At 61.5% G+C, this 14,357-nt stretch overlaps 1 protein-coding gene across 2 annotated transcripts in view; it reads right to left on the reverse strand.

The window, feature by feature from the left end:
- Positions 1 to 499: 499 nt before the first annotated feature.
- PPP2R2D (protein phosphatase 2 regulatory subunit Bdelta) overlaps positions 500 to 14,357 on the reverse strand; it is a 37,951-nt gene continuing 24,093 nt past the window's right edge. For both annotated transcript variants that reach the window (XM_070057070.1, XM_051830098.2), the window contains 6 exons: positions 13,486 to 13,651; positions 12,980 to 13,092; positions 9,903 to 10,080; positions 7,863 to 8,027; positions 5,658 to 5,919; positions 500 to 955 (listed from right to left, as the gene is read on the reverse strand). In XM_070057070.1, coding sequence (XP_069913171.1) covers positions 676 to 955; positions 5,658 to 5,919; positions 7,863 to 8,027; positions 9,903 to 10,062 — 867 coding nt within the window. In that variant the 5' untranslated portion in view covers positions 10,063 to 10,080; positions 12,980 to 13,092; positions 13,486 to 13,651 and the 3' untranslated portion in view covers positions 500 to 675. The remainder of the gene's footprint in view (positions 956 to 5,657; positions 5,920 to 7,862; positions 8,028 to 9,902; positions 10,081 to 12,979; positions 13,093 to 13,485; positions 13,652 to 14,357) is intronic.

The following is a 14,357-nucleotide window of genomic DNA, read 5'->3' on the forward strand; positions in this document are numbered from 1 at the left end:
TCTCGGAAGCGCATCTCTGGCTCCGCCCCCCCCCCCCCCCCCCGCCCCGCGCAGGTGCGCTCACCTGTCCTCACCTGTCCGTCCCTTCAGGGCTCAGCAGGCGTTTCTGTCCACAGTGCCTGCCGTCGAACCACGCGGCTCACTGCACTTTCTGTCAGAACAGTTGAACAAAGACAGGCGGCCCCGTCTTCCTGACAGGCAGGCCGTGCCGGGTGGCTCGGCCCACACGGAGTCACGGACGGCACGCGACCTAAGACCCGGCTCTGAGCGAGGCACTTTCCACGGGACCCAAACGCCCTCCGTGGGCGTGGACTCAGGGCCCCGCTCCCGCGTCTACTGTGTGCTGCAGCGGGAGGCGTGAGGGCAGCTGGGGGCGGGCGGGCGCCCCGTCCGAAGGGCCGTGGGAGCCAGCCCAGCCCACGAGGACCTGGCGGCACCCGCTCCCTGGGTGTTCGGGCTTATCGACTGGAAAAGAAGGCTCGGACGTACGGAAGCCGTGTATCTGAGGAATGGCCTTTATTGAGCAACGTCCGCCAGCTCCGCCTGGAGCAGCAGCCCCCGCTCGCCCCGCACGCGGGAAGGGAGGAGGAGCCTGGCGCTTGTGCCGGGGAGGCCGCTGCCCGCCTGGGGCAGGGGGGCCGGCGTGGCGATGGCGGCGGCGAAGAGCCGGCGCCCCTAGTTGGCCTTGTCCTGGAATATATACAAGTTATTGGTGGCGGCCACGGCGATGGTGTTCTCCACCGGGTGCCAGGCCGTGTGCAGGATCTTCTTGTTGAAGTCCAGACTGTCCACACTGATCTCGTCCTTCTTCCTCTTCCCGCCCGCGCACACCTTCCGGGGCTTGAGGCTGGCGCGAGGCTTGCTGTTCTCGCGAGAGGCCTCCAGCGTGACGTCCCTCCGCGAGCTCCTGTCAAACATCCTGAAGAAGTTGTTGTAGGAGCCAGTCATGATGGCGCTGTGCAAAGCCAGAGAGTGACAGCGTGAGCACAGCCAGGTCCCGGGCAGACGGCAGGACGGGGACGGGGGGGGGGGGGGGAGGAGGAGGAGGAGGAGGAGGAGGAGGAGGGAGGGGGAGGGGGAGGAGGAGGAGGAGGGAGGGGGAGGAGGAGCAGCAGCTGATTTCCCGTTCCTGGGCTCAGACGCTGTCTCTGCAGGGACGGGGCAATGGGCCTGGGGGACGGCTGGGGGCTGGGGCCGTGGGCTGGACCGCCTGCCTGCGCAGCCCCGGCCTCTGCCCTGCCCTGCAGGTCCCCACCTCTCAGCGCTGTCACTCAGGCGCTGGCCACACGGTGCGTTTCAGCTTCCCAGTTCTCACTCAAAGGCACAAGCAGCGCCTTGCGCAGCGAGGCCCCCGCCCTTGCAACAAAGGAAGAGAGAGGCGGCAGGCGGCGCTGCCACCTGATCCTGGGCCTGAGGACGCGTCTGGTTCTGGCCCAGGAGGTTCTTTTCTCCCCCGGTCCCACCATGTCCTCTGGCACCACGCGGCTGGTGCAGCGTCTCCGGCCTCCCCATGACGCCTGCGGTTCCTACAAGGGGACCAGGCCCGAGCCAGCTGCCTGCAAACCCTGCAGCGTCTGTCCAACCCCACAGAGCACGTGCACCAGGAAACAAGAGCCAGAGCACACGCTGCCACTGACGCCGGCGGGAGAACGCAGACCATGACGGCGAGGCCTGGCGCGGCCCCCCCCCGAGTTCTCCAAACCGCCTTCCCCGCGGGGCTCTCCGGGACGCTCTGAGAGCAGCGGCGGCTGCCACTCAGAGCAGAACAGCACCGTGTGGCCGGCACCACTCGAGTGTCCGGCGCGTGCTAACGGCGCGACACAGCAAGCTCCCGGCAGCTCTATCGCGACTTCAAGTGCTTGGCAGGCAGCGCCCAGCAGAGGTGGCGAGCCCGCCTCAGCGCCTGAGCCGCTGGCTCTGTGCCCCACAGGGCAAAGGCCCACTCCCGGCCAGAGGCTCTGCCGGTCTCTGCTGGACAAGCGCGGGGGCGCAGGAGCAGGGTCCCAGGCAGAGCGAGGAGACGGCCTCCATGACCGTCCTCCCAGAGGACAGCGCCGGGTCTCGGGCACCTGCACCCTGCATGGCAGACGGCGGCGCCCACGGCGAGCTGTGTCCCTGAGCCTGCTCTGGGTGCCGCCCGCAGCTGTGCGCTGCCATGCCGGGTGGGTGGTCTCAGGGTGTCCCACAGCCAGCGTGGGCACGCCCCCCGGCCCCGCCCCTTTCCTGGATTTCCGGCTCAGGGAAGAAAAGGCGCCCTGGTGATGTCAGCTGGCCGAGTCCTACCCAGGATGAGAGTCTGCACCCGCTTCTGGGATTTCCCAGGGTCGGATGCCGCTCTTCTCCAGGGAGCTGCCTGCAACCCTGCCCTGCCCGAGTGCCCGGGCTCTGCTCGCCCCTCCCCCCGGTTCTGTGCATTCTGCTTCGGGTCTCACCGCAGCCTCGAGATGGTGAGGACCTGAGTGCGGCTGAGTTTCTCACTGCTTCCCTCAGGGTTTCGCTGAAGGAGGCCCACACGGTCCCCCTCAGGACCTCCAAACACCCGGCTCATTCACCGCGTGGTGAGGAAGGGCCGTCGGGAGCAGCACGGGCGTGCACGGCAAGGCTGCCCTGGCTTGCTCCGCCTCCAGGCCTCTCGGCTCGGCTGTCTCTGACCCCACCAATTCCAGGACGGCTCCCTGCTGCAGCACATCCCACACTGGTTCCTTTGGATCTCACTCTTGTGCGCTTCCTGGTTTCCGCCTGATAATGCCTTAATTTGTTCACTTTTACTTTGTTAGAATTTTTTATTTGGGGGTCAGCACTGTGATGCAGTGGGTAAAGCCACCACCTGCAACACCGGCATCCCATATGGGTGGCTGGTTGGAGTCCCGGCTGCTCCATCTCTGACCCAGCTCCCTGCTAATGGCTTAGGGAAGCAGTGGAAGACGGCCCGAGTGCCTGGGCCCCTGCAGCCACGAGGGAGACCAGGAGGAAGCGCCGTCTCTCGGTTTCAGACTGGCCCAGCTCCGGCCACTGTAGCTGTCTGGGGAATGAGCCAGTGGGAGGAAGACTCTCTGTTGCTGCCTTTCTTTTTTGTAACTCTGCCTTTCAAATAAGTAACTGTATCTTAAAGTATTTTACAAATTTGTTTGAAAGATACACACAGCGGGGGGAGGGGTGGATGACACAGCTTCCACCTGCCGGTTCACTCCTGCCAGAGCAGGGCTGGGCTGCGTCAAAGCCAAGGGCCCAGAACTCATCCCAAGTCTCCCACATGAGTGGCAGAACGCCTGAGCCGTCACCTACTGCCTTCTAGGGTGCGCACTAGCAACATCTGGAATTGGAAAGAGCTGGGACTTGAACCCAGGTACTCCAGCGTGTGGGTGGCCCCATCAGCGCCTTAACCCTGCGCCGAACGCTGGCCCCCACGGGCACCTTCCCGGGCCATCACTTGATTCGGCACAGGATTCTGGTGGCTTCCTGTGGCGCGCACAGGAGCTTACGGCAGTTGTCACGCCGCGTCGGGCTCAGCCGCGGTCTGCGCCCACCAGAACTCACGGAGGCCTCCTCCCCAGTGCAGCAGCGAGCTGAGCTGCTGGGGTTAGTTGCCATGACAATGGCTGCAAGAGGGGGCTTCCTCAGCTTGCTCTCCGCCATGCAGTCTCCCTCCGCCTCCCTCCCACCACAGGATGCCACGTGCCACGCTGGGACACAGCCAGAGGCCCGGCAGAGCCGCCCCATCCCGTCAAGTCCAAGGCTCTGCAGTAAATGCAGCTCTCCTGGTTAGGAGCCATTCAGACAGGAAACGCATCCATCCAGCCACTGCGGCCGCGCCCACAGCGTGTCACCAGCAGAAGGGACCACTGGGCTCCGGAATCTGGGTCTCCCTAAGCCAAGAGAACTCCCGGCCGCAATCACTTTGCCGATTGCTTCCTCTCGCCCCTGCACGTCCGGGCACTTCTCTGCCTGGCTACGGCCAGCCTGGCCCAGCCCTCTTCCTTCACCTCTCCCCTGACAGTCTGGGCTGAACCGTGGACAACTTCTACTCTCCTTGCAGTTCACATGCAGACATGCGTGGCAGTGTGTGCCCGTGCGCTGCTCGCGCGCCCATTTCGGAATCCTCAGTGCCCTGGGAGCGTGGGAGGGGCCGCCCCCGGCTGCGGCTGCTGCAGGCCGCCCTGGTGCTCCCGGCCAGTTGAGACGCCTGCAGCCCATGCTGAGCGCCTGGGGGCAGGTCCCACCTGTGCTTCCTGTGGGGGCCCAGCCTGGGAGGCTGCCGGCGACGGCCCAAACACCTGCGTCCCTGCCGCCCAGATGGGAGTGCCAGGCTCCTGGTTTCAACCTGACCCAACCCTAGCTGTTATGGGCATTTGGGGAGCGAACCAGTGGGTGGAAGATCTATGTCTGTGTCACTCTCTAAACAAACAGATAAAAAGTGCAGGCTTGCTTACTGCACAATCAAGGGTGCCCTCCCGAAGCCCAGGCTGCCCGCTGCGCCCTGTGCAGCCGTGGGCTCTGCCCTCTGACCCGGGAACCCCATGTCTTCAGCAGCATCACAGAACTCTGGGTCGGCCTGTCAGTCTGCAAACAGTGCAAAAGCCCAGCGCTGGAAACGCCCTGCCCCTCCAGGTGCGCAGCGCTGCCGTGTGGGACCCTGGGCTCCCGAGTGCGCGGGTTTCCAGGTTGCTGCGGTCCCAAGACCGGCGTCAGGGCCTCCGAGGCAGGCACGGTCACACGCAAGAGCTTTTCTCAGAATGCTTGGCCATGACCGCAGCACACTCGGCCGTCAGAGCGGAGGCAGCAGCACCCTCTGGGATCAGCCGGTGCCCCCACGGCAGCCTGGACACTGGGGCTCCTTCTCATTCTGGTTCGGCTCCCGCGTCACTTCTGGCCCTGGTGAGACCCCTGCGCCCATGTGTGAGCTCTCACGGGAGCTTCCAGGGGCCTCTGCCAGTGTCTGGGCAGGGGCTGTGCCGGTCGCGACGCCTCTTGGGAAGTCTGATCCCACATGGAGTGCCTGGTTAGTCCAGCTCTGCTGACCCCAGTCCCTGCAGACGCACGCGGGAGGCAGCAGGTGACAGCTCACGTGGCCGGGTTCCTGGCAGCCACGTGGAGCCCAGGACTGAATTTTCCCAACTCCTGCTTTAACCTGGCCCCGTCCTGGTTGTGGGTATTTGGGAGTGAACCTGTAGATGAGAGAGGTCTGTCTCTCTGTCCCTTCAAGTAAAATAAAATAAAATAAAGAATGCCTGGTCGATCACTTACTCACTGAACTCTGTAAACTTAAATTCTACATAAAATGCTGTCAGACCCTCTGTCCTCTGACATGGCATTTTCTGGTACAATATTGAAACCCCCAGAGATGGTGCCATCGCCAGCGTCCGCACAAAGTGCCCAGGCGCCCCGTCAGCCCTGTGAGCGTGGCCGGGGCCCTGGCCCTTCCTTCCAGAAGAGGGCAGCCAGACACACGGCCAATCCAGCGACATCCTGCCCACGCACCCGGGCACCAGCCGCCATCCGTGGGGCAGCGGTGCCGTGCGCGTCCCAGGAGGCGCCCGCTTTCCTCTCCCGCCGGGACCACGGCGCGCCCTTCCCCGACGCCCCCTCCCTGACCTGCGAGTCTGGCCTGGGCCCACGGCCGAGGGCGCCCAGGGGCCGCTCGTCAGGACCGGGCTCACCTGTCGGAGCCGTTCCAGCAGCACTCGAACTTGTCAAAGATGCAGTCGTTCTCGTACAGCGAGCAGAGCTTGCTCCGCAGGTACTCGTGCACCTGGTGCGTCTCCACGGGCCTGCTCTCCATGTTGAGGTCCCACACCTTCACCGACAGGTAGTCCCTGGTCATCATGTACCGCCCGCTGTGGCTGAACTTGACGTCGGAGATGGAGGAGATGATCTCTGAGAAGAAGGACCTGCTGCTGGGATCCTCTGGCTCCTCAAAGACTGAAAAGCAGAGGAAGCGGTCAGGGTCAGACGGCGCGGCTGCTCCGGCCCAGGCAGCCGGCCCGCGGGGGCTCCGCAGGGCGGGGCTGCACCTCCGCTCCTTCCGACTCCTCCCAGGTTTTCACATCGCCTTCAACGCCCCCGGCTCAGGGCTCCAAGTGAGACATCCCAGCACCAGGCACCAACACGGGCCGGGCCGCGGAGGTGCCGACACGGAATCTCCCCTGGATTCCGGGCAAGGCCCTGGGCTGGGATCTGCAGGAGCTCCTCGGGGCTTCCTGATGCGTGCACAGCCAGAGACCGCGTTAGGGGACGCCGGCCCCCTCCCAGGCCTGGGCCGAGCACAAGGTGTCCTGCCGTGTCTGGGGCGCACACGCTGAAGAGTCTGCCGCAGTGACCAGCCCTTCAACCTGCAGAGCTAGGGTCCCACCTGCCAAAGCCACTCGGCAAAGGGTTCATTTTCAACTGCGACAGCCACGTGCTGCCACGACGACACTCAGCTCCCGCCTTCACAGAGGCCCCGAACGCTCCTGGGCAGGGCTTGAGACCCCCCCCCCGCCCCGCCCAGCACGCGGCCACGCCTGCAGCACAGGACACAGCAGCCCTTGGTTTTCAGCTGCTTCTGCTTCTTCCTCTCTTCTTCTAACTCTCAAACTTATTCACCTGCAGGTCTTGCAACCAAAATTAACTTCCAGGCAGCAGGTTCTAACACCAAACAGTAACTGAGTTCAGTTCCTTTGCACTGGGGTGGGCCCTGGCGCAAGGGCTAGGACAGCGCTCGGCACGCCATGCGCCTTGTCGGAGTGCGTTCCAGTCCAACCCGACTTCCTGCAGGGCACACCCTGGGAGACAGCAGGTGGGCCCTGTCAGTCACACACGGACGCAGATGGGAGTTCTGGGCTCCCAGCTTCAGCCTGGCCCGGCCCCGGCTGTTGCAGCATCTGAGTGGATCAGCAGATGGCAGATCTCTAGCTGTCTTTCCAATCAAAAACAAAGCTTTACTTTCAGGAACAGGAAACTGCTCTAGGTGCCACCATGAAGACACGGGCAGGCATCAGAGGACACGGCCCCTCCCCAAGTGCCATGGGACAGGGTTTCTGCGCCGCAGGCCCCTGTAGCAGGCACAGGAGCACAGAACGCCCCCTTTTAAGTTTACTTTTATTTATTTGAAAGGCAGAGAGGAAGACAGAGACAGCTTCTGTTCGCAGGTTTGCTTCCCAAATGCCCAAGACTAGCTGGGGCTGGGCCAGGCTGAAGCCAGGACCAGTCTCCCTTGTGGGTGGGGGGCAGAGACCCCGCACTTGGGGCCTCACTGCTGCCTCCGGGCGTCTGCATTAGCAGGAAGCTGGACTGGAAGCAGAGCTGGGGCCTGGCTGCAGGCACTCCAATGTGGGATGCAGGCTTCCCAAGGGATGGCTTAAACCACCGTGCCACACACTCTCCCCAGGGGTGCCGAATCCTTAACACACTTAGTCTGAGGAAGAGAGCGAGGCAGAAAGCTGTCAACAGCTAGAGTCAATGGGTGAGGATGAGCAAGGGTGCCTGAGGCTGCAGCTGACAGAGGTCCCACAGGCGCTGCCTGGCGGCTCTGGGGCTGGTGAGTGCGCTCTGCTCCGCGGGCGCAGCTGCACCTGCTCCTGCCCGGCCTGGGGGAGGACCAGCAAGGTTTCCAGGACGCCTGTCTCCAAACACCATGGCAGACTGTGGTTTTCCACAGAGTCGGGCCAAGTAAGAACAAAGCCACCACCGTTCTTCTCATGACTGCACGCATTCGAACGCCAGACCTCAGGGACCTGGCTCCAGGTCCAGCAGAGCTCACTGGTGAGACGCGCTCTCGCAGCCCGGCCCAGGCGCTAGTGCTCCGAGGGAGACAGCACTGCCCGCCGGGAGCCTGCCGTGTGGGCCCCAGGGAGCCGCCTGTCTGGTGGCCGCGGGACACTCACATTTGGCGTGCCTGTCGCACAGGGCGGACGAGCGCATGTCGCACAGCCGCACGGTGCCCTTGCTGCTGCTGTAGACGAGCACGTTGCACTGGTGCGGGTGGAACTCGGCCGCCGTGATGACCTCCGTCAGCTCCTCCATGTTCGCGGGCTTGATGTCCACGATGTCTGCGGAGCAGCGTTAAGGCTCAGGGCTCAGCGCCAAGTTTGCCCTCAACAGGGAACACGTCACCACACAGGGAGGTGGAAGGCTCAGAGCAAAGCAGCCACCAGACAGAGGGCAGGCGTGAGCCCGCTAACAGACGACGGAGCACGGAGGGCCATGCAGGGACGGGACAGAGGGCAGGTGTGAGCCCGCTAACAGACGACGGAGCACGGAGGGTCATGCAGGGACGGGACAGAGGGCAGGCGTGAGCCCGCTAACAGACGACGGAGCACGGAGGGCCATGCAGGGACGGGACAGAGGGGGGCAGGCGTGAGCCCACTAACAGACGACGGAGCACGGAGGGCCATGCAGGGACGGGACAGAGGGGGGCAGGCGTGAGCCCGCTAACAGACGACGGAGCACGGAGGGTCATGGCAGGGACGGGACAGAGGGCAGGCGTGAGCCCGCTAACAGACGACGGAGCACGGAGGGCCATGCAGGGACGGGACAGAGGGGGGCAGGCGTGAGCCCGCTAACAGACGACGGAGCACGGAGGGCCATGCAGGGACGGGACAGAGGGGGGCAGGCGTGAGCCCGCTAACAGACGACGGAGCACGGAGGGCCATGCAGGGACCACCTCTCTGCTGTTCTCAGCGTGTGTTTAACCACCAAGAAAAAGTAACAGACGCACGCTACACACACCCAATACACACCCAATACTGCCACAGAGAATCTGATTATCTGACATGGAGAGCTTGCTCTGAATACTTGGAGCCACGTCCACGTAGAAACCAGTCAACTGAGACAAGAGGGAAGTCAGGATTCCACGATGGGTCAGCCTGGCCGCCCGCTGCAGCTGTGCCGGAGAGACTAGCCCGCGGCTGTCCAGGGGAAGTCACCGACACCGACAGCGGGCAGGGAGAGATGCACAGTGAGCCCTGTCTGCCCGGCCTGCTGGCTGGGGCACGTGCGGGCCACGGGGCGGGGGGAGCCCACGAGGGGCCCAGCGAGTCCGAGAGGAGGCAGCAGGTTCCGGGAAGGCTGCAGGGCTCAGCGTGAGGAGCTGCCCAGCCAGGCCCGTGACCTCAGTGCGGGGCAGCACGGGCAGGAGGCCGAGTCTCCAGAGCATGTGTGAGCAGGGCTGGGGCTCTGCCCAGAATCCACATGGCCCCGGGCGCAGCAGCCGGACAGGCGACGGAGGGCACGAGGCCACGGCTGACGACTGACTGCCCGGAGGCAGCGCAAGCCCCACGCCACACTGCTCCCAGGCAGGGAGTGAAATGCCACCCTCGTCACCCTCGTCTAAGCTTCCGCCATTTCATGATCTGTCAGCAATGTAGAAGAAAAAACACGCAACACAGCCTGGTCAACACTGCCACTGGCGGAGCCACGCGGGCCACGGCCTTCGGGTCATTCCCAGCACACTGAGAACCTCCCCCAAAGGCAGAACAACGCCGTGTTCTCAGGGAAAAGTGCTTTATCTCACGGGGAACTTACAGCACTGGCTCTAAGCAGTGTGCAGCGTGCGGTGAGACTGAGAAGCAGGGGCCAGCGCTGTGCCACAGCGGGTAGAGCCGCTGCCTGCAGTGTGGCATCCTGTATGGGCGCCAGCTCAAGTCCTGGCTGCTCCACTTCCGATCCAGCTCTCTGCTATAGCGGTCTGGGAAAGCAGTGGAAGATGGCCCTTGTTCTTGGGCCCCTGCACCCGTGTGGGAGACCTGGAGGGAGCTCCTGGCTCCTGCCTTCAGACTGGCGCAATCTGGGGAGTGAACCAGCGGGTGGAAGACCCCCGGCCCTGCCTCTCCTTCTCTCTTGGTGTAACTCTGACTTTCAAATAAATAAGTAAATCTTAAAAAAAGAAAGAAAGAAGCAGGCATGGGATGTGCGGGGAAGGATACTGAAACTTCTGTCCGTGATTTCCAGGTGCCACAGGTTAATTCGCAGGTCATCTGCAGAGAGATACGTCTCGTGGTCACTGTTCACTGAAATGGAATTGATGTGATACGTGTGAGCATTCGCAAAGATCCGCCGCGGGCTGGCTTCCACCATAAGGTCCATGGGCTTCAAGATGGGGACCTGTAAACGGAAGGCACAGGAATTGAAATGACGACCACATAGCAGGGACTGGGACAGACCTTCACGGCCGAGAGCTGGTGTCGTGCAGAGCACACGCCCAGTCCCCCACCAGCAGAGCTGTGCCAGCAGCTGCCCACGTGGCGTCCCCCTCCTGTGTGCTTGCGTTCGGCCCCCAGCGTGCCCCAGCTTCACTGTGCATGCCATGGGGGCCCAGCCACGGCCCGGACAGCAGAGTTCTTGGAGACTCAAGGGAGACCCTGCTGGGCCCCAGGAGGCTCCATGTCCCGAGGGGTCGGCTACAAGGGCGGTCAGTCCACGGCCCTCCAGGGCACTGTCACGTGTAGTGTACGTCACATTCAGCAAAGGCCATCAGAATGTCAGAGCCCACTCACCCCACCCCACCCCACGACGACTCGTGTGTGCTCAGGGAGGCTTCCCCAGGGCAGGCGGCTGAGCCGCGATGGACAGAGGGCACGAGTGTGGGGAAGGGTGGACGGGTGGGGGCGGCGCAGAGCACCCGTGCCCTGCATGTGCCAGGAAAGCAAGACAACCCGCTCCTGGCGGAGCTCCTTCCTGAAGGCTGGAAAGAAACCCTCACCTTAGTCTTCCCTGCCAAGTCCTACATAAAACACCACGCTCAGGCAACACACGACACACGCACAGACACATGTACAGGCACACGCAGACACAGGTACACACACACAGACACATACAGGCACACGCAGACACATGTACAGGCACACGCAGACACGTACAGACACACAGGCACATGTACAGACACATGTACAGGCACACACACATGTACAGGCACGCACAGGCACAGACACACACAGGCACATGTACAGACACACACAGACACGTACAGACACACACACGTACAGGCACGCACAGGCACATGTACAGACACACACAGACACGTACAGACACATGTACAGGCACATGCACATGTACAGGCACACACAGGCACAGACACACACAGGCACATGTACAGGCACACACAGACACATGTACACACACATGTACAGGCACACACAGGCACATGTGCAGACGCACAGGCACACGCAGACACACACAGGCACATGCAGACACAGGCACATATACAGGCACACACAGACACACGCAGGCACATGTACAGGTCTGTGTGCAGACACACGTAGGGACACCTGCCCTGTTTTCACCTGGCCAAGCACTAAGCTCACCCTTGCATTCTCAGGGCTAGAAGTACCTGAAGCAGGCACACAGCCAGCTCGGCCACTGGCACTACCTACTGAGCACACTCACGGCTGCAACGCACAGGAGGGAGAGAAGCCCTCAGTCACTAAACCTCTTTTCTGGCACTAACTTAAGAGAACGGAAACTAAAACACCAACATTTTTGAGTCAAACCCAGTTAGGTGCAGAGAAACAAGAACTCACCTGCGGCCCTGTCGGCACAGCTTTACGGGGCTGGGAGGCCACCCCACACCCTGAGGGAACACTAGTGCCACCTGTCTCACCCACCTCACCTTGGCCACCGAAAATGGATTGGTTTTATTAGGCTAAACGTGGCCTCACATAAAACCAAGACTGGGCAAAGAGTTTTTTTTTTTTTTTTTTTTTTTTTCAAAATAAACAAGGTGAACTCTGGGGTCATGAAGGGGGTCCTATCACCTGGTGAGGAACTGGGTGAGAGAGAGTTAAGTATCTTCCATCCACTGGGCCAGGGCCAGGGCCAAGAGGAGTCAGGGGCCTGGGACTCCATCTGGGTCTCCCCCATGAGAAGCAGGGGCTCTAGTACCTGGCCACCACCTGCTGCATGGGAAGTGGAGCAGCCAGGACTTGAACCTGTGCTCCAACGTGGGATACGGTGTGCCAAGCAGCAGCCAAACCCACGGTACTGTAGTATCCACCCAAAGTGTCGTCCATGAGTACGACTGACACGAGCAGTGTGCGAACGCCCGCGGTGGGGGGTGTCACGACACCTGGAGTAAAGCCTCTGGCGCTGACGGAGGTTCCTGTAAACCAGATTGGAGCAAACACCACGCGCTCCTCAGCCCAGCAGACGCCGGAACCATGCTGCTCACCTGGCTCAGGTGCGAGGCCCTCTCCTCCTCCTGCCTACCTGGGGGCAGGGCCCGCGTCCTGCCCACATCTGCTCAAGAAATGTGTCAACACAGACCAAGCCCACCCTGGGCCTGGGGACTTGCCGTCACCCATGGGGGTGTGCGTGGGAAGAGGTCGGCGTCCACGCGCTGCCCTCTGCCAGCACGCTTGCTCGATGGCTGGGTCTTCCCTTCATCAACGAAGGGCCACAGGGGCCTAAAAAATCAACCAGTCACCGACCTCCTCAACTCTGCCAGCCGCTCTCCCCAGGACAGGGCAGCCCTAGCCACAATCCCAGTGGGTCTCTCCTGCACCCCACCCCGCCCGATCTGAGAAACCAACGGCGTGCATGCCACAGGCAAGCAGAGGACACTTCGACTTAAGTTTGACCCAACCTCAGAGGTGAAGACGTGGAAAGAGTGAGGAATCAGAACTGATGGCATCTGGCCATTTCTCGTGGCACTAGGGCTACCAAGCAGGGGGCGAAGAATTCAACAATCAGAAGGCACGAGGCTCACAGACCGACAGGGGCCTGCCCTGGCCACCCAGGAGCTCCCCCGGGCCACAGCCTCTCCCTCACCGGCAGCTGTGCTGTTCCCCCCGGAAGAGCTCCGAGGACCGCCCGAACCTCGGCTGCCCAGCTACAGCAGAGGCTGCTGTCACACAGGTCTAAGTTTCCCTGGCGTCGTGTTTCCCGAGGGCACCGTGTGACTCTGCCGCGGGCGTGGCCGTCGCCCATCACAAGGCAGCGCCCTCTCCACAGCTGCTGTGAGCACGCCTGACCCGAGAAGCATCAGATGAAGGCAAACAGCGCGTACCCGCAGTGCCGTGACCCTGAACGGTCCCCGAAGGCGCCCGTCTTCGTCTTTCAAGTTGTAGCCCTCCGCTCTTTTATCCCGTTCGCTTATCTTCCATAATTTAATCGTTTTATCTGAAAAGCAAAAAACAAACAAAACCCCCCACTTCATTCTTGGTGTTAAAAGACAACCCGGTACCACGCGCACTGTTCCTCAAGACTGCACTAAGCGGCCGCACGGGGCTGCTCGCCCTCCTCGCCGGAGTCTCCTCGAGGGACACGTGAGCCCCGCGCTGTGCACAGCAAGACACGCAGCTCACGCACAGCCACCCGAGAGGCCGGGGCGGGGCGGGGCGGGGCTGCTTCGAGACTTCCAATTTTAACCTGTCGCCTGCTCCTGGATCATAGTTTATCCTCCTCATCAAGGTTCAAGGCAGAAACAACATCTAGAATCACTTTTTAAAAAAGGAATCCACACGCAGAGAAAATGTGAAGTAAAGGGATCAATAACCACTTCAAAACTCTTACCATTTGTAGACAGTAGAAAATGAGCAGCATTCTGTTGTGGTAACCACCTGATTTTATTGATTTTCTCCTCAATTTCTAGACTTTTCAAATAGTCAAACTCTGGCTCATGACTCTGAAAGGTGCTGTAAACATTATATTCTCCCCTAGAATGGGGACGGCTTTTACTCTGCAAGGAAACAAAACAGCTGTTTCAATGAACAAAGCACAGGGCAGAGGAATCTCCAAACACCAATCTGAATATCAAAATTCCCGAGGCGGAATTAACTTACTTAGAAAGCCAAGGGAAGAATGCCTCTAGCCCTCACACAGTGTGTGCGGTGGGCAGTCTCCAGCCGGACAGAGGAGCTGGCCCAGTCCAGGGGAAGCCTGGCGACGTGGCCGCAGCACCACAGGCGGTCACAAAGCCAAGCCACGCACACGCAACCAGAAAAGGTGAAACGGAAGTGGCCGCTGCGCAGTGGGCAGCGAGCATACGGCAGTCAGCACGCACGTCTCTGAGGTACTGCTCACGTACGTCTGTGCACTACTGTCAAAGTAGAAAACCATGCTGGGGAAGGTATACGGGGGACTTCAAAGGGTCATGGAAAATGGAATTAAAAGATAAAACATAAAATGTCAACCATCTCTCATCCTAAGCGACGACACCAGATGTTCAGTGCATCGCTGAAGAGCTGAGGGCTCTGCACACGGAGCCACGTGAACACGGTGTCTCCTGCGTTACTAACTGGAGAGAAACGAGTGCCCTTTAAGACTTTTGCAGTGAGGAGGAGCCAAACCTGGATGGGTGCCCAGTGATCTCCCATCCAGAAGTCCTGTGGGCCCGCTGCTCTGTGCATCAGTTCAGTCTCCGCTTGGGACGCCCCCTCCCAGCT

The sequence above is a fragment of the Oryctolagus cuniculus genome, chromosome 15 (assembly GCF_964237555.1).
Source record: "Oryctolagus cuniculus chromosome 15, mOryCun1.1, whole genome shotgun sequence".
NCBI lineage: Eukaryota > Metazoa > Chordata > Mammalia > Lagomorpha > Leporidae > Oryctolagus > Oryctolagus cuniculus.